This window comes from Hippichthys cyanospilos, chromosome 1 (assembly GCF_059441005.1).
Source record: "Hippichthys cyanospilos isolate Australia breed blue-spotted pipefish chromosome 1, RoL_Hcya_1.0, whole genome shotgun sequence".
Taxonomy (NCBI): domain Eukaryota; kingdom Metazoa; phylum Chordata; class Actinopteri; order Syngnathiformes; family Syngnathidae; genus Hippichthys; species Hippichthys cyanospilos.
The window spans coordinates 32,498,420-32,526,272 of record NC_142369.1 but is presented as its reverse complement, the minus strand read 5'-3'; the positions used below and the strand labels follow the sequence as shown (position 1 = coordinate 32,526,272).

The window sequence follows — 27,853 nt, the reverse complement described above, 5'->3', positions numbered from 1 at the left end:
GGAAGAAAACAAAGCTATAAAGTATTCAAAGCAACCAACAGTGCCGTTTTTATTCCGCAACATATTCAATTTGACAAGTATATTTCTTACTTTTCTGTTAATTCTAAACATTGGCTTTTTACATTGGCTTTTTACTTCAGCTTTGTACAATGCGCTGACTAAGATTGTGTACAGTGTACATTTTAGTGCATAAAACCATGACTTTGAAACACAGCACAAAGACTTACCAGCCAAATGGCCACCTTCAGTGAAAACAAAGTGTTGTTCAGTGAAATACATTAAAGACATTGTCTTTATGACTATTAGGGACTGTATACAAGACCTTCATCGGTTGTTCCTCTCCAGCATGTCCTGGGCCGTCCCTGGGGCAGCCTGCACCACCAGTCGATCTCTCACTCCATTCTTCCCTTGTGACCCAAAGAGACTTAAACACCTCCACTTGGGGCAGAGTCTCATCCCTGACCAAGAGAGACTGAGAACGCAATAGTACCTCATCATCTGCAAAAAGCAGGGATACAAGAACGAGGCCAACAAATCGGACCTACTAAATACCTCAACTGAACCTAGAAATTCTGTCTTTAAAGGTCATGAAACGAGCTGGTGACAATGGGCAGCCCTGGCAAAGTCCATCCCATACTGGAAATGAATGCATTTTATGGCACCTTCAAGGACACAGCTGAGGGTGTAGCGTTGGTCCACTGATGCACAACATTGTCCTGAATATGTCATGCAGTTCCTTCATGTCAAGCTCGATCTATTTGTTAATATGACGGATGTACTGGAAATTTAGCCTGTTGTTTTTATATTATTTTTTTTCTATAAATGGACTTGGTAAATGGACTTGGCAGGTGGGGCCGCACAAACCAGAAATTCATCGATGGGACTGAGGTGGAGAGGGTGAAAGCCTTCAAATTTCTTGGCACCTACATCAGCGGGGATCTCACCTAGTCCCACAACACTCGACAGATCATCAAGAAGTCCGAACAGAAACTGTACTTTCTGCGGAGACTGAAGAAATTTGGCATGTCTGCAAAGACTCTTGACAACTTCTACAGATACACAATCCAAAGTGTCCTCTCCACCTCCATCACAGCCTGGTATGGCAACTGCACAGCACAAGACAGGAAGGCTCTCCGGCGTGTGATCAAGAGCTCACAGCGTATCTGTGGAGCAGCCTTACCCTCACTGCAGGACATTTACCACACCAGGGTTCAGAGGAGAACACACATCATCATCAAGGACAGATCACACCCACTAAATGACCTGTTTGAAATGCTGCTATCAGGCAAACGCTACAGGAGCCTGAGGGCCAGGGCTGGCAGACTGGCAAACAGCTTCTACCCACAAGCCGTCCGGATTCTCAATAAATCCTTCACAAACTAATCTGACTCCTACTGCATGCATAAACAATATCTTGCACAATTTTATGTATGTATTTATTTATTTATTTATTTTGCACTACATGATATTCTGCACTACATTACTAGCACCATTGTCTCTGTTGTTTGCTGCTATTTATTTATTGCTCAATTATGGAATGTAGTCTGCTGCTCGACGAAGCGAACAGAATGCAAATTTCATTGTATGGTACAACTATAGATATGACATTAAATCTCTTGAAATACACTTATAGTAGATAGCGCTTTTCTACCTTAGGTACTCAAAGCGCTTGACACTGACAACTCACTTACCAACTGATGATGCAGCATCAGGAGCAACAGGGGGATCAGTGACTTGCTCAAGGATGCTTCAACATGGTCACAACGGTCGGGGGGATCGAACCCACAGCCTCTCATTTGGGAGAGGACTCTACTCTTAACTCTCTATCCTAAATTCCATGGCAGTGCCTCTACGCTCAATTTTATCCCCTCAAGGACCTGTATTGTGCAGTTCTCAATCCGCAATGGATTCACGTCAACAGATACACCACCTTCTGTGTACAAGTCAATATTTTACCGTTTGGTGTGTATAAGGAAGCATGTAGGAAAATGGAAGTTCAATAGGACATTTCAAATGTGCGGAAAGTGCAAAAATATGCTTTTCCAACTATGGCCTCAGATTTAGTGGCCCTGATTTTCAGCCCAGGTGCCTCAAGCTAACCTGCGACCTGCCACGTGATCGTTTTAAAGCCACAAGAATCACATCATCTGTAAATGCCAAATATGATATCGTAAAGCTGCCAAAAACAAGACTGTCAACACACTTTCCTGTGCGGCTGTGCCTAGAGGGATCTCTGTTGACAAAAGTAATGAATGGAACAGTTGATAGGAAACTGATAAAGTACAAACGGAGTTCCTAACGTAACTGCAGAGGATCTTGCACAGGGGGGCTTGGATCCAGTCATCTGCTTCACCCTCCACAGGACATCACACTGAAGACAATCAAATGCATTTTCTTTGCTGGGCAAACTCACACGCATCATCTGCTAGCTGAGCAAAGTAGTTTATTTCAGGGGGTTAGCCATCTTCTTTTAGCCTTGGCCATCTTTATGTAGAGTAAAAAATCTTTTTTGAGACCTTGAGACTTTGCCATGAATTTTCCTAAACTTTTCGTCACCAATGAGAGAGAGTGTGAGAGCTGGAATGCCAAATTTGAGTCACCTGTTCCCGATTCACACCTGAGCCTTTGTAACACCAAAGAGAAACTTGACACTGGGAAGGAAAATGACCAAATGTTTACACCACAGGCATGCCAAGCCGATATCTTGAAGTGCTGTAAAGTGAATTCAAGCACTTGCCAAATTTGAGAGGTCTGGGATTTGATTTACTCTATGTTTAAGCATCTTTGTGAGATACATCAGAGTTGAACTCCAAGATGGAAGTAACATGATTTAAGAACTGATATGAAACAAAAGATGTGTTGTTAATTCATCTGCCCTTTTCTGCTATTTGCATTGCACTGTACTGTCACTGTTCATTGAGAGAGAGGTTTTAGTAGGGGGAACTCTATGTAAGTAAGTCATGGGGAAAGACAGTAGTTTGCGAATGCCGGGAGCTTGTTGGCTTGGAGCTTCAAGATGCAAAGACGACACTCAGTAGCAGCGGCGGCTGCCGCATGGATACTACTCAAATAGTTTGACGGGGAGATGATAAAGAATGAGCCGGTGACAGGAGAGAGAGCGAAAGCCACCTCTGTGTGATCACGGATCTGCTGCATTTCTCCAGTGCCATCCCCCTCTCTCCCTCACTATCTCTCCGTAAACAGCGCTCACCAGTCGAGCTCACCCTCTCCTCTCCCCACATCTTCTCTCTCCTCAGTAAGGATGCCATCCACAAATTTGATGAACCGGCGAAGCTCTCAGTCTAGCTGGTGGCTTCTGACAGCGACCCTACATGAACGGGTGTACCGGACGAGGAGACACCGTATCTAAGGCGCACCGGGAAAAAGCTCTCAGCTGCAGCAGTCTGAGTAAGTGCTGCGCTGTTTGACTTGTAATTGACGGCTGAAAGCAGAATCCGATCGTTGAATGTAGCTGCTCAGCATTGTTTTGTTTACGATCCCAGCATGCTGTGTCAATTGCCAGATGATTTGATTGACTGACACCACTGTTTGATGATCGCGTAGTGCTGTTGCGGCAGTCTTCTGCAGCAGCCCTGCTATTTGAAGAGTGAGCTCTCCTTTTGGTCACGACCAGAGACGCTTTGTCTTGCTTTGCTTCTCAGCTCACCGCTCAGCTCGCTGTTACGTACAGTTACACAGATTGCCATCACTCTGGCATTTAGACTGTCTCCACTTTGTCAGATGGATGTCAAATTACCCCTGTCAATTACAACATTCTAGAACTTTTGATATGCAGTGGATATGGACTCTTCCTATCGACAGTAAGGTACAAAATATCTAAGTAAAAGTGTTCAGTTAGGTTCCAAAAGTCGAGAAAAAAGTGACAAGCTGAAGGCTGTGGTTGGAGGAAACAATCTCTATGGTAACAGCGGAATTGCAAATGGTAGAGGAGAGATAGCATGCTACCTCCCTGACACTTTTAAAGCTTGATCACAAATTATATTACCTTTTTGATCAGAGCGAATATTTTTACTGCAGTCACTTGAATTTTGTTTTGATAAATTTGTTAGAAACTTGCTACTGTACTCAAATCATTTCGAAGTAGAAACACTATAAATCAGACTTTATTGGGTGAGTAGATGAGAGAGACGAGGAAGGTAGTGTCCAGATCTGCTTTCAGAAACCAAGACCTGTCTCGTTTCCTATGGGGATTTATGACGGTTGTCCAAGTACACCGGCCTCTTGATTAGGCTCTCCGGGACAACCTAATGAGATCCAACACAAGGACTTCATAATAGAGTTCATTTTGTAATTGATGGAGGGATGTGGTCTTTTGTTTTTAATCTAACATTCAGCTGGTTGGTGGTTGTTTTTTTTTTTTTTTTTTAATGTTATTTGAGCATTATATTAACGCAATAGAAAAAATACAAAACAAACTTACAGCTGATACTCATGAGGAGAAGATTGAAATCCAAAGACTTTAGAACTATCCTGCCCCTCAGTCTCAAAATAAAACAAAGCCGTGTTAAATATACAGTTCATCAGCAATGACTTAAAAAACTCATGTTGCATTTGCATATTTCATATGGAAGAAACAAAAGGACAAATTGTTACATTAATCTGAAATTGACCGAAAAAATTGAGAACAATCACTAAATGTTAACTCTGTTTATTTTTTCTTCTTCTGCATATGTACGCAGGAAGTGATTTTTATAAAGCTTTTCAAGTGCACCAGGTTTTTAGCACATTTGATTTCCTCATTAAGACACTTCCAAAGATTTACATCACATCTTGTCTCACACATACTCTTTAGTTTGGTTCAGGAGTAGGGGTTTTTTCAATTCATTTTTCCCCTCAAGTTAAACATTCCCTCTCTTGTGCAGAACATTTTGGGGATTTTTGCCGGCAGTGAATTCTTGTGTATCTTGAAGGTGAACTGATTTGATTTAAATGTCCACTTTCCTCCTCCTCGTCATCGCTGAACTTTAACGTTTTCAACTAGAGAAAAGGGGTTTTTGTATGGTTCCAGGATCCTGCAGAACTGATCATTCGAAATGCTTTCTTTTGTATAATGTATAATGGTTCACTATTACTCTTGTATGTATTTCCCCGTGCTTCTATACAGTAGGTTAAATGCGGGCAAATCCTTGAGCAGTAGATTATGTACAATGCTTTTTTAATCAAGATAATATCTGGATTTGTACATCAAAACCACAATCTTAGCCATTTTAGCTTTGACCTTTGTGATGTGCGGTCCCCAAGACATTTTATCAAGGGTTACACCCAGAAATGTGTGTACATGGACTCTTTTAATTTGAACGTTATTGATCATCGATCATCATAATGTGTTTGTACACTGCATTTATATTTCTTTACCTAAGAATATAATCTTGAGTTGTAGTTTATTTAGTGAGAATTTATTTCTTGCAAACCAATTTTGTAGCTTGCACATTTCATTTGTAATTTCTGTCATATGTTTTTCAAGATTTTCACATAAGTGCATGATTGTAGTATCTGCAAACAGAATAAATTTGAGTTTTTTAGATGCCAAGTATAGGTCATTAATATATCAAAGAAAAAGCTTTGGGCCCAGTACAGATCCTTGAGGGACTCCACATACAATGGTGCTGCACACGGGTCTGTACTGTTCCCATTGAACATTGTGTTCTGTGAGTTACGTAGGACTTTAACCAGTTAATGGTTCTTCCTCTGATAACATATTTTTGTATTTCCCATAAAAGTGTATCGTGATCCATAGTGGCGAAAACTTTTTTTTTAAGTCAGTAGAAATACAAACTGAATATTTTTTCTTATCTACATTTTTTGTAAGTTCTTCTATTAGCTCTATTAATGCTACGACTTTTTTTTTTGGTTTTGTTTTCAGAATCATATTGACTATCATTTAGTATGTTGTGTTCATCAATAAGTGTCTATTCTTACTGTGAAAAGCTTTTCCCAAATTTTAGACAATTGAGTTAAAAGTGATATCGGTCTATACAGAAGTTTACAAAATGGGTTTTGGCCCCATTTTTGTGGATATAGAAGATCTTTGCCATTTTCATTGACTGAGTATAGCCCATTTCAAATCTGCCCCAACTAATTGGCATGTGCACAAGGTGAAGTGAAAGAGCAAATCCAGCAGGAGGGCTCTTAGCGCAGCCTTTGGGAGGTATCTGTGCAAACTGTGCTGTATTGTTTGATTGTCTGTTGCCTTTATAGCCCAAACAAGCAATGCAATACTTGGGCCACACAGCAGACTGGGATGCAACCCTTTTCCACTTTCCTCCTCCTCGCCATCTCTGACTCACACGCCAACACATTATTCAACCCACTAAAAAGATCTCCACAGCTCTAGCTATGGTGAATGTTTTTGTCCTGTTGTTAATGGGATCTAATAAATAAACTATGTTTGAGGAGCCTTTTTTTTCCCACCACAGTTACATCACACCCGTATACTGTAGATTACATAAAACCAAGCGAACCTAAAAGCATCATTGGGCTTCCTTCAGTCACAAGTCAAAATGTGAACCGCATTCCCGACAAACCTAAGATGTCGCGCTGGTTTGATGAGACACATCTTCTTTAATTATTCACAGAGCTGTTTTGATCATTCTCCATTCTCCAAGTCTATGCTTCTAACTTCATTTGAGCAGTTTGGGAAAGACTGTTTTCTATTTCAGCACGGCCGTGCCCGAGCTTAAAAAAACCTACGCATATAGACATGATTTGCTGAGGAGCACAGCATGAGATTCAACGCCAACAAACAATTTGGGGATGAAAAAGAGCAAAATTCTAAGCCAAGAATTCTTGTCCAACAAGGCATTCACAACTGCCATTACAGAGATGCTACATTGTGGTCAACATTTGACATTTTGGCAATGAACTGCAAAGGAGACATGCACATAGCATATATCTTTACGAGCAGAATGTTAACAAAGAGGTCTGTGAGAATACACAGTGCCTGGAATCATGCCAGGCCATCTTGGAAACTTGCATTAGAAAAGGTTTTGAAGGGTCAGACAAAATGTTTTACAGGGGTGAACGGAGGCTTTTCTGACATACCTCGTGCATTCTTGAGCACACGCCTTGAGATGCTACTGATCACACAACCTGCAATTTTGTCAGCATAAACTGCCATTTAAGTTGAAACAACTTCAAAATATTCACATTCATGGCAACACTGTTAGGTAGCACAAGTTATTTCCTCAAAACTTGCAGCATTTTCTTTATGCAAAACCTTGAGTGTGGATCTTTATTATTTTTATCGGTTTGTCGCCCTGATAATTTCCATCCATAGGGTCGCCGTCAGGCTGGAGCCTCACCCAGCTGTTTTCGGGCAGTAGGTGAGGTACACCCTGAACCTGTTGCCAACCAATTGCAGAGAACACAACGATAAACAACCAATCGCACACACAAGCGCAGCTAAGAGCAATTTGGAGTGTCCAATCTACCTACCATGCACGTTTTTGGGTAATGTGATGCCTGCCTTGAAATTTTTAATTCCCTTATTTTTCTTTCTTTCTTTCTTTCTTGTTGTTGTAGAAGAAATGATTTGTTTATTTGTTTAGTTAGTCAGTTATTTATTGTCTACAAAGTACACCTAATCTTTCGTTTTGACACGGAGGCCACTGCCTGTGATCTTCTGGACCGCATGTTGTTTTTCTCCTGCTGGTCACAGACGGCGCACAGAAGACCGAACACATGCACTAAACGAACACAGTCAAAAACAGATACATTGCTTTGGAGCAGTCAGCTACGCCAAGAACAACAGCGTTCCTTCATTTCTCCAATGTCCTTGTACTTGAGGCTGAGATGAGCATGTTACTTTTGGGAGATGTGGGTGGAGAGCCTGTGCTTTTAATATTCTGTTCATCATTCCTCCGCCTTGCTCTCGATCACGCATCCTGCTAAATATATCCAGCGGTGGTGTAAACCACTGTTATATCAACATGAGCAAGCTATTTCTAACAATTGGCAGCTAAAAATAGGGGCTTGTTTGTTTTGTCAACTCAGTAAGGATCTCCTACAGCAGTGTTTCAACGTTTCGTTGATGATGTAACCCCAGTGAAATGTGATTTCAGCCAAGTACCCCCTAACCAGCGCGATGCCTCTAAGCGTAATGTATTCAGTCACTACAGAGGGTAAATAGATCATGTGAAATCAATTTTATTTCTGACTCATCTGCTTGACAATAGTATCACTATGAAAAAGCACCTCCAAATAAAATTAACAAAATCACTGAAGGGAAATTCAGGTCCACAAAGTAAAAACGCTGCCACATATTTAGTTTTTGGACCCCATTTTCCTATCTCTGAAAAAATAGGCACTCTAAAAAGGCTTGGGTGAAAAGTAACCTAAACATGGGTCAAGAAGGCCCGGCCCAAAATTTGCTTTGGTTCGAACCAACTTTCTGGCTTGTGTAATACACAATACACAAAAGTTTGAGATTATCTTGTGCAAAAACAAACCGTTTGGAGGGTTTGTTCGGGACAGAACAATCCAGTAAGTTGAGTCAAACCGACCCAAAGATTGCTTCAGTCTGTTATTGACTCATTATTGGGTTATTTTTAACTCAACTGTATTTAGAGGTGAGTTATGCAGAGCACTACCTATAACATATTGTTGTTGCATGGTCCAATAAGTTTGCTCTTGATTTAGAAAGATAAATGGACTTTTCCTGTGATAAAAAGCATTCATTTGGATTTGCATATGTACCTCCAGAAACCCTGTTTAACTCTCTTGTACCTCCTGCAGTGCCTTCACGTACCCCTAGGTCAGTGCTTATCAATTACATTATACCGAAACCTGTATCCTTTTCAATATTAAGAAAAGAAAAAAAACAATATAAATCAACTTTCAACAACTGTTAATTGTTTTTTTACAGCGTTTATACAGCTTACAGCATAGTCTAAAACTGAAAAAATAACCAAGTGCATCAAAGTGCCTGAAACTAAAGAAATAAAAATAAATTCTTATTTTATAGCAATTACACTTCACATGACAAAAACAAGGCTTTTTCTCTGGGGGTCATCCGCCTACTTGAACATGTATGCCCCTAAATCACTACACATAGAGAACAACTTTATTGACGTACATAACGGATGTATTTCTTAACATCAATCAATTAATTAATCACCAGAAAATAAGTACGTATTGTCTTAAGAAATTGGCTTTTTGCATGAATGCTGTGCCTGGTGTCAGTGCCAAATAGTGTAATACTTTAGGACCAAAAATGTGCATGTCTTGAAAGTCATTTGTTGAAACCCCATTTATAGGCTATTAACAGCCATTTTATAGTCTTTTGGGGTAACAGACTGCAGGGTACTTCTTGTGTGTGTGTGTGTGCGTGCATTTTTTGTGCAATAAAATGTGAAACCTCTAAAATCCCAGGTGTGCTCCGAATTGTTATTTTATTAAATCTACCATTTTTGTGACACCACCCGACCTTTCGGCCATGACTGATCAAGGGGTGTGAATGTGTGGCCGTGCCACTTCAATCCACATACTGAATCACTTTATTTCTCAACTCGTCTGAAACTGCCTGCTATGAAGATGTGTTGTTGTACCTTAGCCATTTTCCTTGAGTTGAGTGGGCGTGTAGCAATCATAGTGTGGGCAGGTACCTGACAAAAGCAGTGTGGTGTCTTTTCCATAATGGCACTGAATTCTAATTCCTTTCAAAGGTTATTGCTGTTAAATCATGTCATAGACTCTGTTTGACCCTTTCACTACAGATTCTTAAAAAAAAAAAAAAAAAAAAAAACAACTTATGGCATATATTACTTGGTTATAAGTCTAGGATACTTGGAAAATTACCGGTAGTTAAAAAATTCCCACTTCCATAGATTAGGTTAGAGGCCCTGGTATTTTTTTGTCTCATTGATATTTTATAATAATAATAATAATAATAATAATAATAATAATAATAATAATATAAACGTGCCAGAGAAGTGAAATTGATCACCAAACGCCTACATCCTCTTCACAGAGTACCAACTGTTGCCGTCTGGTAGACGATATAGAGTCCCCAACTGCAAACTCAACCGTTTCAAAAACTCATTCGGCCCTGTCTCTGTGAAGCTACTGAATAATGCTGTTTTAGGCCATAGATAGTGTGCAATCAATTCAATTTATTCCGGTGGCTCTTAGCATGTGTTTTGTTTTTTGTTTTTTTTCATGTTTTTAGCATATAGTGCAACCTTTTAGCATGTTTTTACATGTTGTCAGCATGTTTTTACATGTTTTTAGCATTTGTCTTTATTATGTGTCAAGGTAGTCCACTTGTGCAATATTTATGTCCACGGGATATGTGCAATACTGAGGTGAAATTTTTTGTTTAGGTATATTGCTTGCTGTCTTATTGTGTTTATTTTCTCATGTTTGCTGCAGCTGCCCAAGACAAATTTCCCCAAGTGGGACAGTAAAAGTATATCGTATCATATCGTATCGTATCGTAATACATAGTAATCGGTGTAATCTATAGTAACACACATATATAGCACATAATAATATATTTGTGCAGTACTAGATGGTTATTTCACAAGAAATTGTACAAGGTATAAGTGAATTGTTGATTCTAAAATGTATTTACATTTTTGTAATGGTACACAGGTGGAAGTTCGAATTGTGTGTGTGTTTATTGGTGAAATCTAATTTCTTTTATTTGTTTCATCTTGAATGTAAATGTCTTGCAAAAAAAAAAATGCTATTTCATTCCTGAGCAATACAAAAGTTTCATTGGTTGAATGTTATGCTTGACTGAAATGTGACTCAGAGAAGCCCAATGAGCAAGCTAATTTTGATCCGTTTAAAAAAGTGAATTCACTGCAATTCACATTGCTATTAAAAATGGTGAATCTTTGACAATTCACTGAAGTTGGAAGCATTCAATGATGCTGTATGGTCTCTATTTCTAGGCAGGGTCTAGATTGCACACATGAGGAAAACAATAAAAAGTGTTGTCACACATGTATAATGTGAGGAATTGGTCATTAACATAAAACATTCGTGTTTTTTGAAATGATAAATATTTGTCTTTTCATTTTTAAATGAAAAAGGCCTGTTATTTTTACATGTCTTTACAGTCTAGGTCAACTATTCCACATGGTTTTATTGTTGTTTAAGTTGAAAATTTCTCTCCCTCAGAACATTGACAGCAACTTCAGGTTCTCCATAACAACAGCCACTTTGGGAACATCTCTAAACACAACTGTCAGCATTACCGGACACATGTCACAGGTATCGTTTCTTTGCTTGCTGTTTCAGTTGGAATAAATTAACAATAAAATACTGTACTCAAGTACAAGTGAGAAAAACAGTAATATATTTTCAACAGAGCGATATATTAGGAGTGGGAATCTTTGACAGTCTCTCAATTCATTCTTTGTGTTCCCGATTCAAAATCGTTTTTTTGATTCAATACGATTTTTGATTCAAAATGAATTGATTCAGTTGAATTAAAATGATTTCTGCTTGAATTTATAAATGCCCAAATGGTCAACATATTACTTCAGTCTGTTTTGCAAAACAGAATGACAAACAATGGCAGTCATTTGTGTTTTTTAATTTTTTTTTTTTACATTAATAAAGCCTTTTTTCCACAAAAACAGCATGTGCATAACTGCTACTCTTTACGCTAGCTATAACGTTTATAGCTCTTATGGTATAAAATAAGATGAAACAAAATGTATCAAAAGAAAACATAGAACATGATCCACATTTCAAAGGACATTGCACAACCAAAATATTATGTGAAAAACTGTTGCCCAAATGAAAAAAAAAAAGTGAGGAGCTAATTTGAGAGTATGGGCAAAGCACGAAACGTGTCTGTGTACCTGCAATAATATGGGAAGAATTATCAGTCACAAATATCCTATATTATTTATACAGTTCAGACAGTATTTTTAATCATTTACATGTATGTGAGCCACAAATATTTTTGTATTGATTTGGAGTTTGTATACATTGTTTTGTACTTTATTTTGTGGACGTTAAGTTTTTTGTTGATTACGAACCATTTGCTTTCTGTTCTGTATATTTGTTCCTGATTAGCACATTTATTTCATGTGCGTGAGAGAGAGCGAAAAGTGCATTAGAGCAAGGAGTTGCTATGTGCAGAAGAGTTCTTTCTGTTGTTGTTGATCCTTTTATCAAGAAGATGGCAGAAATATTTATCATGGCTTTGATTGATGCCCGCAATTGAGAAAATAAAAAGTGTCTTTTTCCTATGTGCATTTATACTAAAAAAAATAAAATAAATACCAGCAAGTACAATTAATCACAAAAGTTATTTGTAAATGTAATGGACTGAAGATGCAGTGCTATACTAGTGCTCACCTCTGATAATAAGGAGACTGAAGGAATTAACACATTTTAAGGCATCGGACTGACATCTCTGTTGAGATTTTAAATAGAATACATCAAGCAAGTACACACAGTTTGCGTTGATTTCACTGCCCCTGCCTTGACCTTCAAGTATATGCTGGGTACAGTTAATTTTATGGAGTGTTCCGAAATGTACTTTTCACAGACCCATCCGGGCCGTCTTTCACGCATTCTTTAGAGCTTCTGTCTTGATGTGTAAGGACTCATGAGAGCCAAAAATCGATCAATGCAGAAAATATCAAACTCAACATTGATTATTTGACTGTAAGTTTGTTGTTTCCAGGTTGAGCAAGAAATCTTACTTGTACAAAGGAAGATGTCTGACCTTGAGTCAGTACTGCAGCAGAAGGACATAGAGTTGAAGGCTTCAGAGACTCAAAGGACAATCCTAGAACAGGACCTGGCCACCTACATCACAGAATGCAGTGTAAGGAGACACAGTGGCGATGCATGAACTATATAGGAATAATTGTATAGGTATTTTGGTATTGCATTTTTGTCCGGTATAAAAAGTGTAGTTTTTTGAGCAATGCTCAAGCAACATATGGTGAGACCTTTTCATATGTTTATATTTACTGTGCTTCACTTTCAGAGTCTGAAGCAGAGTTTGGAACAAGCTCGTACAGAGGTGACACAGGAGGATGACAAAGCATTACAGCTCCTTCACGACATCCGCGAGCAGAGTAACAAGCTTCAGGAAATCAAAGAACAGGTAATTTCATGAAAAGTCTAGAAGTGCTCGGACATCTTATGACTTGACCTTTATACCCCTCTATAACACAGTTGAAACAAAATCGACAAGATGTGACTAAATTCAGATTTTGCTGTATTATCACTTTCACCAAGAAGACTGACTGACTCCATCACTTTATCCAAACGTTCATACAAGATGTGTTACACACTACACAAGCACTTATGCTTGATTCACCGAGTCTGCAATTGTGTTGGGGTTAACCAGTGTTGGGAGTAATGCATTACAACAGTAATGTAATTACTGTAATGCATTACTTTTTGCTGTAACCCGGTAGTGTTATATATTACACACAAAAAAAATAGTAATATTGTAGTCGCTACCAATGAGGAAAACGCAATGCATTACAATGCATTTTTAGGCAATGCGTTTTTTTTTCCCCCCAAAAAATCACCAAAAGCATCGTGAGATCGGACGAGAAAAGTCCGGGGCAAAATGTTTATTTGCTTTTGTTAGTATTTACTACAGCAGAGATGAATGACTCAGCAGGAGACGACAGGACAATGGACAATATGTACACAAGATGGACATACCCCCAATACTTTCAGTTGGTCAGAGAAAACGTCAACAGGAATATAATCATTAGATGCACTTCGTGGCCGACACCTAAAGAGCTGTCCACTTTGCCAAACAGGACCAGCAATTTGACAATGCATTTAGAGCGGTGCCATAGTCACTTGAAGTTAGCGAAAAGGAAACATACGGAGGATTGCGCTCTCTCGCTGAGGGATGCCACTTCGACATCAGGAGGTTAGGCGACTCGTGATGGAGTATGTCGTAGGTAGAAGATATGCTGCAGCTTTCCACAGCGGATTCAACATTATTTCGAAACCTTGCGAGATGGCAACCCAGCAAGATCCCTGTCGCAACTGGCAATAATGACAAGGTAATGCTAATATTCACTGTACAATTGCTATTAATACGTTTATAAATAGTTCTAGTTAATGTGTATTAAGAAGAAGCGTACAAAGCTCACGTTAAACTGAATTAAAAAAAAAAAAAAAAAACACGAGCGGGCTTAAGACAATGATCCGACCCTAGCTGCAACAAAAACTCAGCTTGAATACACACACACAAACTAATGAGCGACGCGCAACAGGTGGGGAGGAAACAACGAGCAAGGAAAGCAGATTGGTGGAACATGAGGGACAGATAGGCACAGACAGGTGGACCAAATCAAAACCAACGCAGGGTGACACGAGGGGAGCTGAAGCATGGACTACATAAACAGAAAAGAACAGAACCCCCCCAAAATAAACCCATAACCCAAAATGCAACAAACCATGACAGTACCGAAGTAGCATAGTGAGTTACTCATAAAACTATTGTATTTTCATTTAACTCTTTGTATTTTGAATTGATATTAACACATTAGAAATTCAAGCCAGTGTTCTATAACACCATTTGTTGAAATCAACAAGTCTCTAACTGTATATATCTATAACACCCATGCTTCGGTGATGAGTGCCTGATTGATTTGACCTCTCTTTTGATTTCTTTAATTGTATAACCCAATATTGAGCATTATATGAGAAGTCATTATTCGTGAGACCAATCGCTGTCATGATTTATTGAGATAAAACAAAAAGCATATTCCACATACAAGCGTTAATAAACTTAAGTAAAAGTAGGATTCGTTGTTCATTTCGGACAGAAACTGAATGGACGTGTCATCAATTGCATTATGCAAAATGGTGATCATTCTGATTGGCCGTTGGCTAGCGAAATGCAAATCTGTCTGCCTGTGAGCAGAAGAGCTCCGGTAGTCAAGTTATACCAATTCCAATCCAGCAAACTAACCTGGAGCCAATCTATCTTTTGTTTACTCGACCAAGTATCAGTTTCAATACTTATATTCCTGAAAGAAAAAGTCCCTGAAAGAAAAAAGTTATTTAAAATAACTTGAGTCACTCATTACTCAACACAGACATCAATATTGTGATGAAACATATTACTTTCAAAAGTAAGTGATATGAAATGCATCATTTTGGAAGTAAGTTGCTCAATTCATAAAATGCAACCATAAAAACATCATTGAAAAATACACTGGACATTATTTAATATCCATGCAGCTTTAAATGATTATTCATATTAAGCCAATCAAGCACTGTCGTAGTGTCCTCATAAATATAATTCTAAAGTCACTGTTGTGCATAAAAAACATCTTTTCACAAAAAATTATCTCCTTTAGTCAGAAATAGCTTAGTGTCGAAACTCAAATGACCTATTTTTAAACAGTGATTACTAAAGAACAGAATAAGGTAGAATCTTACTTTCTTTTTCTAGGTAAAGAATAGAATCCAATCTTTCACAGGGTACCACCTATGTATATATGGACCTAGCACACAATCTTTTGTCGACCTTGAAAGATTCGCCAAAATGCTGAAAATCGTCCGGCATGCTCTGGGTTGCCTTTTCAGATAACACGAGGCACCGAAAGAGTTCATTGTCACAGTGACATTACATTTAATTATTATTGTTATTTATTTTTCCAAAGAGTCGACGTTTTTTGAAAAAGCAGCCATTGTTCCTACAACTCTAGCGCCGGTTACCAAGCACTGGATAGGTTGTGCAGCGGTTGCTATGGCGATAAGAGCCATATACCTACGAGTGAAGAGAACTCTGATGCAGTGGGCAGGCTGGTCGTGATGAGATGCTGGGTCTTACTCGTTCAGAAACATCATTTTCAAGCACTTCTCTATCCTGAAATCAGCAGAGATATTTTCTGATTTGATTGGCAAAGTACGTCCGCGTTTACCTCGGTACCAATTGAAGCTTTGCCGTTGTCGGCAACATTTGCATGTGTTTTTGTTCCGCAGGTGACAACTACCTGGAGTCTCCTCATGCATACAAACGACTGATTTTTAAAATTTGATGACATTGGTGCTAAGATACTGTATGAGCAGCGTAGTTGAAAATACCGTAAAACACAAAAAGTCGTGTCAGCTCTCATACTCTTTGGATAGATGTTCAAAGACCAATTGTCAAGTGAATAGTGAAATTCTTTTGCAAATGTTGTTAAATTTGGAACGTAACTTCCTGAGGCCTAGGTGTTGGCAAGCCACAATATAGTAGCCAGCTGCATATGCAGGTGAGTTGCTCTGCCTTTGCAGAAAGGATAAGAAGTGAGAAGATGTTTTCTTACCACCACAAAGGAGGTGTTGATCCTTTTTTTTTTTATCCCCAAGAATGGCAAATTTTGATTGACAAAATGGACTGCCTTTGGCAAGCTTATGCTTATCTTTCACACATCCTCCAAAGAAATACATATCATGAAATTGTGCAACATATACTTTGAGCAAATTTTCCAACTAGCCCCGTTGCAAATGGTTGCAGAAACAAAACAAAACAAAAAACAAACATATGTTCCCTTTTTATTCACCAATATATGTGACCACTTGACAACAAGTATACAGTACTTGTTACTTTTCGGCCATACTGAAGTTTACAAAATAAAAATTGCAAATTGCACTTCTCCTCATCACAAACTGGGTCAATTTCCACCAAACAGATTGCTGCCAATTATTTTAGTGATGTGGTTTGATGATGACGTGGATTAAAAGGGTTTGTCTGACAAATAACAAAATGATTGCATCTGAAAAAATATACTAAACTGGTTGAATTGATTGCTTTATTGAAGTCATGAATACACTCACAATTTAATACAAGATGAAGTTAACACAAATTTATTATAATTAAAAAATATTAATAACCCAACAGGGGTGCAACAGCGACTTAAACGCAAAAGTAGATAGTAAACAATATTTGAGAAATGTAACAACTTAGCAGAACAACAAATTCCACAACAAGCAGCAGTCTGAATTATCTGTATATATATTCATCTAATGCACGTTGGTTATTTCTAAAAACGGCGCTAACGTGTACTCACAGCTATGGCCTCGCTATCGGATGCAATTGTGGGAATTGTGCCAGTTTTCATCTGCAGTTTTACAGCAAATCCACTCTGCTGTTTAACCATGCAGTCCTCAGTGAAATGCAGATCACTAACACCTGCTGGATCACAATAACCTGCTGGTAGTTCGGTCCCCTCCAAAAATGCCATCTATTTCTGCTGAAGCATTTCGGCTTTCGGAAGACCACAAATTCCCAAAATTCTTGCAGCCAAACACATTTGAAAGCCACTTGAAAGTTGATGTTTACTTTGCCACCTAGGTGCAAAATTTCCTCTATCCAACGCAGGTGCAAAAACAGAAGTGAAAGAGGCACCACTGCTCAAATAATGTTCCCGTGGGTTTCGTTTGGAGTGCATTGGACACTATAAATTGTCCTTAAGTGTGATTGTGAGTGTGAATGGTTGTTTGTCTCTGAGCGCCCTGCAGTTGACTGGCAACCAGTTCAGGGTGTCTGTCCCTAGACAGCTGGGAAAGGCACCAGCAAGCCAGCGACCCTAGTGAGCATCCATATGGGGCCGGTGTAGAGGCGGTAAGAGGGTATTCCTTGTATATGGTTGAAAGATTCAAATCAAGTTGAATTACCATGAGATAGTGATTATTAATAATTAAATATTAATAATTAATTATAAATAATGTTTCTCTTGTCAGAGCTGAACCTGTTAAACAGAGGAACAAGACTGAATGAAGCTTGCATCAAATGGAAAACAAATTCTATATGCTTTTATGACTTGTCATCTTGGACTGACACTTTGCACCACAGGGTGGGTGGTGTGTCACATATTCAGTAAAACTGTGTGAATGAACAAAATGAGAAGTTAGAACAAATGTTCTTGAAACAAACAGTCATTTGTTGTTGTTGGGTTTTTTTTTTTTCAAATACATGAGTCATGCTTTCTGTTCATATAAGAGCTACTCTTCCTTGCTTCATATACCCATTGGGGACTTTGATAAATTCAACTAAATTTAACATTTTATCTTGAAAAACTTCTGATTCCCACGCATCTTATTTGAATGCAGTGTTTGGAATTTTCATACATATGCCATGCAGTGTTGGATCAACAATATAGTAAATAGTGAGGACTGATTCATTAAACACACACACTCACACACACACGCGCACCCCCGCCCCCCCCCACACACACATCCAATTCATTTATAGACATTATAATTTTTATTTATTCATTTATTTTTGTTAAGTGTTTAGAGACTATCTATGCCTTGTATGCCAATACGTAACCATCGTTTTCAACTGGGTTAGGGTTAAATGCCAAAAGATCACCACAGATGATTGGAAAGTAATTAAATAATGCTGTTGTGGGGACCCTATGTTTTCCGGGATCTACAGTATTTCTATTTTTTATTTTGTTTCAAAACAGCATTCGTGTCCGTACGTCATTCAGTGTGCGTGTGTGTGTGTGTGTGTGTGTGTGTGTATATATATATATATATATATATATATATATATATATATATATATATATATATATATATATATATATATATATATATATATATATATATATATATATATATATATATATATATATATATATATATATATATAGTTTTTTTTTGGGGGGGGGCATATTCTTGCTTAGAATAATTACCGTCACGGTACGAGGTAGAGGGTGGACGTCAGGTGGCTGTTAACAGCAAGTGCAGCAAACAGCAGCTCATGTTAGCTGACGTTGTAGTTGAAGTTGGGAAGACTGAACCAAGGTCCGAGTCCATCCTTTTTCACATACAGGAATATTACTAAAACGGAAGGAATCATGCAAAAGTTATGATGTCTTCAGCTGATTCAATTAAGAGTGGCAAGGTAAGCAGCAAGGTAATTCGACTCTATTATTTAGTTGCGGCCTTTTGGCATATACACCCAATCATAAACTTGGAGAAACACGGATGCTGCGCAAGTTCTGGTATTCATGGTAAAAATGAACTCGAGCCGCCTCGTTTGGAAAAGAAAAAAACAACTGCTTGGAGCATACACTGACGCTTTGTTCACTGACCGCTCACAATGTGGGAAATTTCACATACACTTAACTTTACGCGCAACAAATATATAATTTACGGATATGAAAAGATGAAGGGTTTTAGAAGATGAGATTTATTCTGTTTTGCGATAGTTTTACATTGTTGCCAAAGAGTTAGTACAGGTCGAACTGGAATTGAACCAGGCGGCAACAATATAATTCAACCGAGTAATAGTATTTACCCCCCCAAACATATCTTCGACTCAGCCATATTAACAATTTCATAGCATAGCAGCTATTGCCAGCTTCACTTGCCCTCTTCTGCGTTGAGCCTCAGAGTTAGGGGATGCTACTTTCTATTAGTGGGATGAATGGACGGATTCGTCATGTAGCCCAATATGGAAGGAGGCTGTACTCGTAATTTGATCAAGGCCGTGTGTGACCAATCACATTTTGATAGACATGTGAATTAAGTGTCTATGGCGCTTCACTTCCAACATTACTCTCTTTCAAATTGTGTGATAGGAGCCGCCTTTAAATCAAGCATTTCAACTGTCTGCAAAAAAAAAAGGTTAATGTTTTTCCATCCTATTATGTTTGAATATACAGTCGTTGCATCACAAGGCAGCATCACCTACTGTATGTATCTGCTCACATGAATGATGCAGCAGCTATCTCGCAACAACTGTGTTTCCAGCCGGATTCAGGTCAAACAGCACTGAGACAAGCAGTAACCCCTTTTCCAATCTGTTTCACGTTGCTAGTTATATACATTGATTTCATGATGTTTTGTAACGATCCTTATTGGACCACTTCCATTTGTGGGCACTCTACTATGCAGTGTTGGGCCAGTTATCCCAAAACTGTAGTGCATTATTTATTACTTATTACTGTCATTTCCAATTAATTTGTTACATTACAATTTGACTTTATTTGAAATGTAAGGCATTACACTACTTTTGCATTACTTTTGTATTACTCTCACCAACGTAACTGGAAAAATGGATTTGCCATTCTCAATGTAGCTCAATATGCTCATTACATATCCAGTGGAAGCTTGGCTAAAAGGGACACTGTGTAACATTTGGCAGTTTTTCATTACGGACAGCAGAAGCTACTGCATTTACCATTGTTCGTAGCTATAACAACCATTGCAGCCTCCGGAGAAGGGCCACCCCTCATGTAATATAATTGAATACTAACTAGATATTTAAAACACACTGTTGGTCATTAAGGACACATTTATCGTCAAGTTTATGAAATTTAAAATCATTTCATTTATTGCTTTTTAATAAAAATAATGGTCACACAGTGTCCCTTTAAGTCTAAAAACAGTGCAAATCATTTGATCTGTAGTGTATTGTATTGTAAACCTTTAAAGACTAGATACACAATCCTTTTTTGTATTTCAGTTAGTTTATTACTTAGCTTCACAGCATAGTGATGCATTGTTTATGCTTCAGGCAGAAACATTTAGTGCATTCCACAATTTCAATGTTAATATTCAAATTCACGTTCAGTCGGTTAGGTTAGGGACAGACTTTTTTTTTAAAACAGATGATATCGGTGGGGCTAACGTTAGCAGCTAACCTACATAAGCGTTATTGTTTTTAACGTACTGTTTAACATGAGTTTTTGTATCCTTCATCTTGATACACATTGACGAGAACTATTTATAGACTATTATTAATAGCTAATGTACAGTGAAAATTGGTGTTAGTTTACCTTGTCATGTATGCTAGTTTTGTCAGGGATCTTGCTGACAAGGTTTCCAAATGATAGTGAATCCACTGTGGAAAACGACCCCATACTTTCTACGTACGACATACTCCACCACAAATCTCCTAACCTCTTGAGGTGGAAGCAGTATGAGCGAGAGAACGATCATTTTGCCTGCTTTGTTATATCAACACTGACAATCCTCCTCCACGTGTTCTCTTTTTGCTAACTTCACATTGCTATGGCACCTCTCTAAGTGGTTTGTCAAGTTACTCGTGCTATTTAGCAAAGTGGACAGTTCTTTAAGTGTCGCGCACAAAGTGCACCTAACTATTATATTCTTCTTGTCTTAATCTCTGATGAAGTGAAAATAACATGTCCATCTTGTGTCCGTATTCAACATATTCAAAGTGCCGTCTCCTCTTGACTTTCTCCTCCAATTTCGCAATGTTTTGGGCGAATTTGGGGAAGGAACACCACTTTCAGGTTAAAAAAATGTGTGTGCATTACGCTACCGCGTTATATAATTGACTATTTTTTGATCACTGATGCCTTGGTTTCTATGTAGGAATATCATGCCCAGTTGGAGGAGATGCGAGTTTCCATCCGACAACTGGAGGAGGACTTGTCAGCAGCTCGTCGCCGTAGTGACCTATATGAGGCAGAGTTGAAAGAGTCTCGACAGAACAGTGAGGAATTGAAGAGGAAGGCCGGGGACTATCAGCATAGATTGCAGAAGGTGTTTCATTTTCAGTTCCAAGCTTTTATGTCGTAGAGTTGGGCTGAGAATGCTATCATGACTTCCGTATCTTTTCATGGTAGTCATCATTTGAAGGGAAGCTCGCTGACACTGATATGTACTGTACTTTTCCTACAGGCCAAAGAGCAAGGAAAAGCAGAGGCAGATGAGCTCATCACCAAGTTGGAAAAGGTATTTTATCCAGTTTATCCAATTTACAGATCAAGACTGTTTCAGACTAGTACTGTACTGGAAAAAGTCAGATAACCGGCATATTGCAAACTGCAATCTTGTTTTTAGACAAACTCAGAGCAGCAGACAAAGCTTCATGATCTTCAAGAAAAGCTTGCCAAGGTAGAATATTCTTGTTTGCAAATTAATTCATTCAAGTACTATGATATCTTAAACAAAAGATAACAAACACCTCTGGTGTAGAAAAGGTTTGTTTATTATCTGTGACCACATTCTTTTTCTCGTTCCTTTAAAATGTGGCCTTTATGTCAGATTTGGTCCATTTTTGCCATCAAACGGTTTCCCTCATTGAAAAGACCATTTCTTTTCAATGGCCTTCTTTCTCCAGGTAAATATTTCAACTTAACATGCTTTCCAACAGCTTGACTATACAGTATGTTTCATACAAGACCAACTGAGATCAGATCTTGGTTGGATTCCTGTTTGAACTATTTGCTGCTGTTGTCAAGTGATATCGCTGATATGAATGATAGCTGGCATGAATTGTGACAGTATATGCATTAATAAACGAAATAAACAAACTTTGCAAAATTGGCAGGCCCATTCAATGTCTCCATGGAAATGGTTTTAGTTATTACGTGTTATATGTGACCGAACTGTTTGTGGCAAAAGACCTGTACAGTACTTACCAGTACCAACAAAAATAAATTAACTTTGAACATTTCGATAGGCATTAAAGTCCAGTTCTGAAGCTACAGATCATCTTCATAGCATGAAGTTGGCCAAAGAGCGCATGGAGCGAGATCTAGAGAGGTTACAGAACAAGGAGGACTCCAGTGACAGTCTGCGAAGACGTCTCCGTGAGACTGAGGTACAACACACACACACACATAAGCAAACCTATAACTTCTTCTGCGGGTGCTGTGGGTTGACCTCAACAAAGTTCGCACTGTTTTTACTGCATAATGTTGTATTACTCTGCAGTATAAGAAACCTTTTTATCAATTTTATGTCACCTGAACTGGCTTGGATATCTGGTCAGTGCCTGATAAACACCCCCTCCAAAACATTAGAACGCTAAAGACAGTAAAAAGTTTTGAAAATAGACCAAAAACCTTTGTGTCTTAAACTTAAAATGTGAGTATGACAAAAGATTGGCATCGAATCATTTATTCCCAATTAAGTACAACATTCTGATACACTGCTGATACCACTCTTAATTTTTCCTTTTATTCCACGTTTTCACAAGCAAAATATTTAAGCATGAGTCTGACATTTTTTGCCTAGATGTGCCCAAATTGCATAATCTAAAAATTGTACAATTTGCTAACTCGTTCTGTTTTAGATTTATCATAATAGATTTACCATAATATCCAATGCCATGTAAATGCTCTACTATGGCCTTGCATATCAAACCACTCTTTTTTTCCATTTCCTTTCAAATTGCCAGGAGAACAATATATATATATATATATATATATATATATATATATATATATATATATATATATATATATATATATATATATATATATATATATATATATATATATATATATATATATATATATATATATAAGCCACCTCATAATTAAGTCCTAATTTTTAAAAAGAAAGTTCGCATAACAGGCAATGCATCAGCAAACCTCCATTTTCTGATAATATTGTTCAATTTTTGCATATACAACAGGCTCATATACTTACTGACTGTGTGCAGTTAAGAATGCATCCAAATTGGAAAGACTCCCCAAACCACCATGCCAATATGTGGAATGATGTTTGCATTTGTGTGGGCGTGTACAGGATGGTAGAAAGACACTGGAGAACCAGGTGAAAAGGCTAGAGATTGTTGAGCGCCGCGAGATCAAATTGAAGGATGACATCCAGTGCAAGGGGCAACAAATTCAGCAAATGGCAGATAAAATTCTGGTAACCCACTTTCATCCCTACATTGATTAGGAGCTGTGAGATTTATTTTTGCCATCTTGGTAGAGAAAAGTTGCACGTTAACAAAATATCCGTTTCTCTATCTGTGCTTTGTGAAAATGCGAACTATTATTATTTTATATTATTTTTGTGTAGGAGCTTGAGGAAAGTCTGCGAGATTCCCAAGCCACAGCTCAGCGTTTGGAAAGCCATCTGAAACAGAAGGAGAAGCTCTACGAAGATAAGATTAAGGTTAAATAATCTAATATATGCTCTAACACAACAATAGAACGCATACCTATTGTTAGTGGGTTTAGGTAGGTGGCACAGGCCACTTTCTCACCATCCTTTGTCCTGTTAAGTGTTATACTGGTTTTGTGGGTTGTCTGGCAGATATTGGAGTCTCAGATGAAGGCGGACATGGCCGATAAAGAAATGTTGGAGTCCAGTCAGAGCAAATATGAAGAGGAGGTGCGTGAGAAGTGCAGCGTCATCAGTGAACAGAAGGCGGTAAGAGCTGAATAGCTAGGAAGTGACACTATTCCAGGCATATTTTGACATTTATCACACTGACTTAGTTGTGTTTTTTTAAATTAAATTATCTGGGTTTTTGCATCAAAGAGCTGCAAAACAGTCCATCACTTAAGTTCATAATATAAATATTTGTCTCCAAGTTAGTATTTCAAGTTGTGCTGGTAATATTTTTCATCTAGACTATAAATGCAATGGAATCGAAGATGAACAGTCTGGAGCAGAGAATTGCTGAGTTGTCTGAGGCCAACAAACTGGCAGCCAACAGCAGCATCTACACCCAGAAAAACATGTAAGTATCATTCAGCCGTACTTCGGACAGTATGTACTTCTTTGGCATTTGGTTTTTAGATTGTCTGTACATGATGAAATTACATATTTTAGAAGCATCACCTTTCACTGAGCTTTGTACTCCTTTGGATGTGTGGCACTGGTAGGAAAGCACAGGAAGAGATGATCTCAGAGCTTCGCCAGCAGAAGTTCTACTTGGAGTCTCAGGCTGGGAAATTAGAGGCCCAAAACGCCAAACTTGAGGAGCATCTAGAGAAAACCAGTCACCAAGAGCATACCCACAAGAGCCGGGTCTTAGAGCTCGAAACCCGGCTAAGAGAGGTTGATGTTGAATTCTGTATCATCATCTGATAGATGGCTGGATGGATGGCTGGATGGATGGTTGGATGAATGGATGGATGGATGGATGGATGGATGGATGGATGGGTTGGGCTGTGTAAAGGGAGGTTACCAGACACCTCGGGGTGTCACTAGCCCTTTATTATCGCCCAACTTGGGCTGACATTGAAATGGTCACAACATCTCCGCTGTAAACATCATGAACAATAATACTTTTACCTGACTCAAACATACTGCAAATCTACGTCACATTTAAAGGTTCGAAATTACTCACACTGGGCCGCCGCGTACACACAGACCAGCTTCCTCTGTTCAAATGTCATTTAGGTTACACCCCATCGGTGATAATTCGCCACCCCATCCCATCATATTGTACACAAATGTAATATTTACCATGAGCTTCCCCGAGGCACGATGGCATTTATAATAACAAGATTGGAAGGTGAACTCCACGCAACGACTCCAAGACAGTTGTGGACATTTAGCTTTATCAACTTCCTGGTCTAAGTCTCACACACGTCACCTGCTCTTGCGGGATTCCAGTGACCGCTGTTCCCAAAGGGACAGAGTCACCGATGTCAAACAACGATGCGGCAGTGGATTGCCAGTTCACTCGGTCTCATATATATTTATGAAATAGAAATATTTATTATGTCATAGTGAGAGTATTGTGTCTTTTGAAGACTTTTTATGGGAGTCCAGGCTAAGCCAATTGTCAAAGTCATTGCAAATGTCATAAGTTGGCCGCTCGCATCATCTGGTGGTTTTGGGCTATCAAGACAAAAATTTCTATTGCACCCGGTTTGCGAGTTGCCTTTGAAAGGATGAATGCAAAAATTGGAGGAAATGCATGATAAAACATCGGGTTTTTAATATGTCCAAAATTGACAATATTTTCAATTTTGAAAGGCAGAAAATAGGCCCGACAGGGGCTAAATTTGACACACTTGTACCTGTGCCTCTCTGGACCTCTCGAACTCCCATTTGCAAGCATTTAGAAGGAACGGTAGAGTGGCAAATTGAAAGCCGTCACGTTTGGAAAATCTATGCAATTTTTTTAGCCTCCTCATGTTTTTTTTGTCTGCTTTGGCTTTGATATCACTCATCAAAAACATCTAAAAGCCCGAGCTGGGTCTAAATTTCTCCTAGGGGTTAATGTCTTACTAGTTGCTTAAAGATAAGACATAACTGTGCAGTGATTTTTAAGGTTATGCCATTTCAAAACATTTTCTGGGCACCAAGTTCCTTCCTGAATGTGGATTCCTCTATCTGTGTTCACAGATTGGACTGGAGCATGAAGAACAGAAGCTGGAGATCAAGCGGCAAGTGACAGAGGTAACACTGTCATTGCAAGAGCGCGAAGCCCAGATCACCAACCTCCAGGCGAATCGCCGGGCTTTGGAGAGCCAACTGCAGCATGCCAAGACTGAGCTTGAAGAGACCACTGCTGAGGCTGAGGAAGAGATCACCGTACTCAGAGTGAGACATGATTAGAAAAGGACAAAGAAAGACAACAGACTTTTGATGGCATGTTATTTCGATGCTGAAATGTGTAATCTCTTGTTTCAGGCGCACCGAGATGAAATACAACGAAAGTATGATGCTTTGAGGGACAGCTGTGCGGTAAGCATCACAATATGTTTCCGTCATTTGATGAATATACTGAAGGCCATCTCGTAATATATATATATATATATATATATATATATATATATATTCTTTAGCTGGATAAAATAGCCATAGCCATTCGAGCATGAAAAGACTGATATCTGGGCTCTATACTTGAGTTTCAACAGCTTTCGGAAAGGAGCCGTTCTGGTGGGTTGGGTTCTTGGCAAATCAATTGCCACAAAAAAATAAAATAAATACCCGGAAACACAAAACAAATGATTTTTTTCTCTTCTTACAGTTATTTTCTGTAGCCCCACAGCTTTTCTATCCATTTTGAGTAGTACGTAATCGGCGCTGATGAGGATGTATGACAGGCAAGAGGACAGGAATGACATGACTTAAGATGTTGAGACTCTGCAGATCACCACCGCATCCAATCCACCGTTGACTTCTGCACCAAGAATCATGTATTCAAATGCCACTGTCTCTCTCCTGCCTCAGGGGAAAAGACTCTCAGTAAAAACACAACAGGCAACTCAATTATGCACAAGATAAAAGACGAGTTTCTTATGCCCATCCTCTGCACCCTTGAAGATGTGGTATATGTACTCCTGATTACTGACAATTGGGGGGGAGGGGGGCGGGGCATGCCATCTCATCAGACACAAACCGCGTCAAGAGCAAGCATAGTCAGCACGAATGATTTGAGTAGAAAGATATGATTAGCTTTTGAAGTGATGAAGACGATTGGGCTGTTATAGTTTTAAATTGAAGCTGGTGACGATTTACAAGTGGTTTTTGTATTACTGGTAATCTCGGGGTCTTCATAACTTTCTACAGGTGATCACTGATTTGGAGGAACAGCTGACATCACTGACCGAGGAGAATGCTGAGCTGAACCGCCAGAATTTTTACCTGTCCAAGCAGCTGGATGAAGCATCTGATGAGAGAGAGGACCGACTGCAGCTCAGCCAGGATGTGGATCAATTGCGTCGAGAGGTTGCTGACCGTGAGATGCACCTGAACAACCAAAAACAGGTGAGGTGCTGCTTGTCTTCTATTGGTGATTGATTAGTGTGCGTTGTGTTTCTCTATAATCCCTTTGAAGTGAAATTATTATTGGTAATTTTCACTTGATAATAATCACTAAATGAAATGAAGCTGTGTGGCATCATCATTTATTTTTTTTTAACACAATGTGAGAAGTAGTTTTTCATTTGAATGTTAGTTGTACCAATATAGCACATTTCCAATTTTCTGTCCGGGACACGATTTATTTCAATTGGTGAAATTTTACTTCTGATATGATACCAATAATTCATCTTAGAGCTCTGTGACTTAATCACGCTGATATTGACACTGATCTGTGTCTAGTGTTTCCCATTGGCTCGTGCTTCGTTATGACTGAGCCAAGCATAAGTTAGGTGTTAGCTAGCAATGCTTGAGCGCTCCATATAAGCCAGTGCTTCTCAATTATAATTTG

General features: G+C 38.7%; 1 protein-coding gene and 1 long non-coding RNA gene across 6 annotated transcripts in view; one reads left to right on the top strand and one right to left on the bottom strand.

The window, feature by feature from the left end:
• Nucleotides 1-3,183: 3,183 nt before the first annotated feature.
• The window catches only part of citb (citron rho-interacting serine/threonine kinase b), a 48,637-nt gene continuing 23,967 nt past the window's right edge, over nt 3,184-27,853 (top strand). For all 5 annotated transcript variants that reach the window (XM_088433854.1, XM_088433863.1, XM_088433837.1 and 2 more), the window contains exons 1-16: nt 3,184-3,408; nt 11,146-11,238; nt 12,668-12,811; nt 12,977-13,096; nt 21,310-21,480; nt 21,619-21,672; nt 21,781-21,834; nt 22,403-22,543; nt 23,476-23,601; nt 23,755-23,850; nt 23,992-24,108; nt 24,312-24,421; nt 24,567-24,741; nt 26,041-26,238; nt 26,329-26,382; nt 27,211-27,408. In XM_088433854.1, the coding sequence (XP_088289980.1) occupies nt 11,230-11,238; nt 12,668-12,811; nt 12,977-13,096; nt 21,310-21,480; nt 21,619-21,672; nt 21,781-21,834; nt 22,403-22,543; nt 23,476-23,601; nt 23,755-23,850; nt 23,992-24,108; nt 24,312-24,421; nt 24,567-24,741; nt 26,041-26,238; nt 26,329-26,382; nt 27,211-27,408 (1,767 nt within the window). In that variant the 5' untranslated portion in view covers nt 3,184-3,408; nt 11,146-11,229. The remainder of the gene's footprint in view (nt 3,409-11,145; nt 11,239-12,667; nt 12,812-12,976; nt 13,097-21,309; nt 21,481-21,618; nt 21,673-21,780; nt 21,835-22,402; nt 22,544-23,475; nt 23,602-23,754; nt 23,851-23,991; nt 24,109-24,311; nt 24,422-24,566; nt 24,742-26,040; nt 26,239-26,328; nt 26,383-27,210; nt 27,409-27,853) is intronic.
• LOC148430149 (uncharacterized) lies at nt 25,609-26,807 on the bottom strand. Its single transcript, XR_015867835.1, has 2 exons — nt 26,667-26,807; nt 25,609-26,212 (listed from the first exon to the last, which is right to left on the bottom strand). It is a non-coding gene; the product is annotated as an uncharacterized LOC148430149 (long non-coding RNA).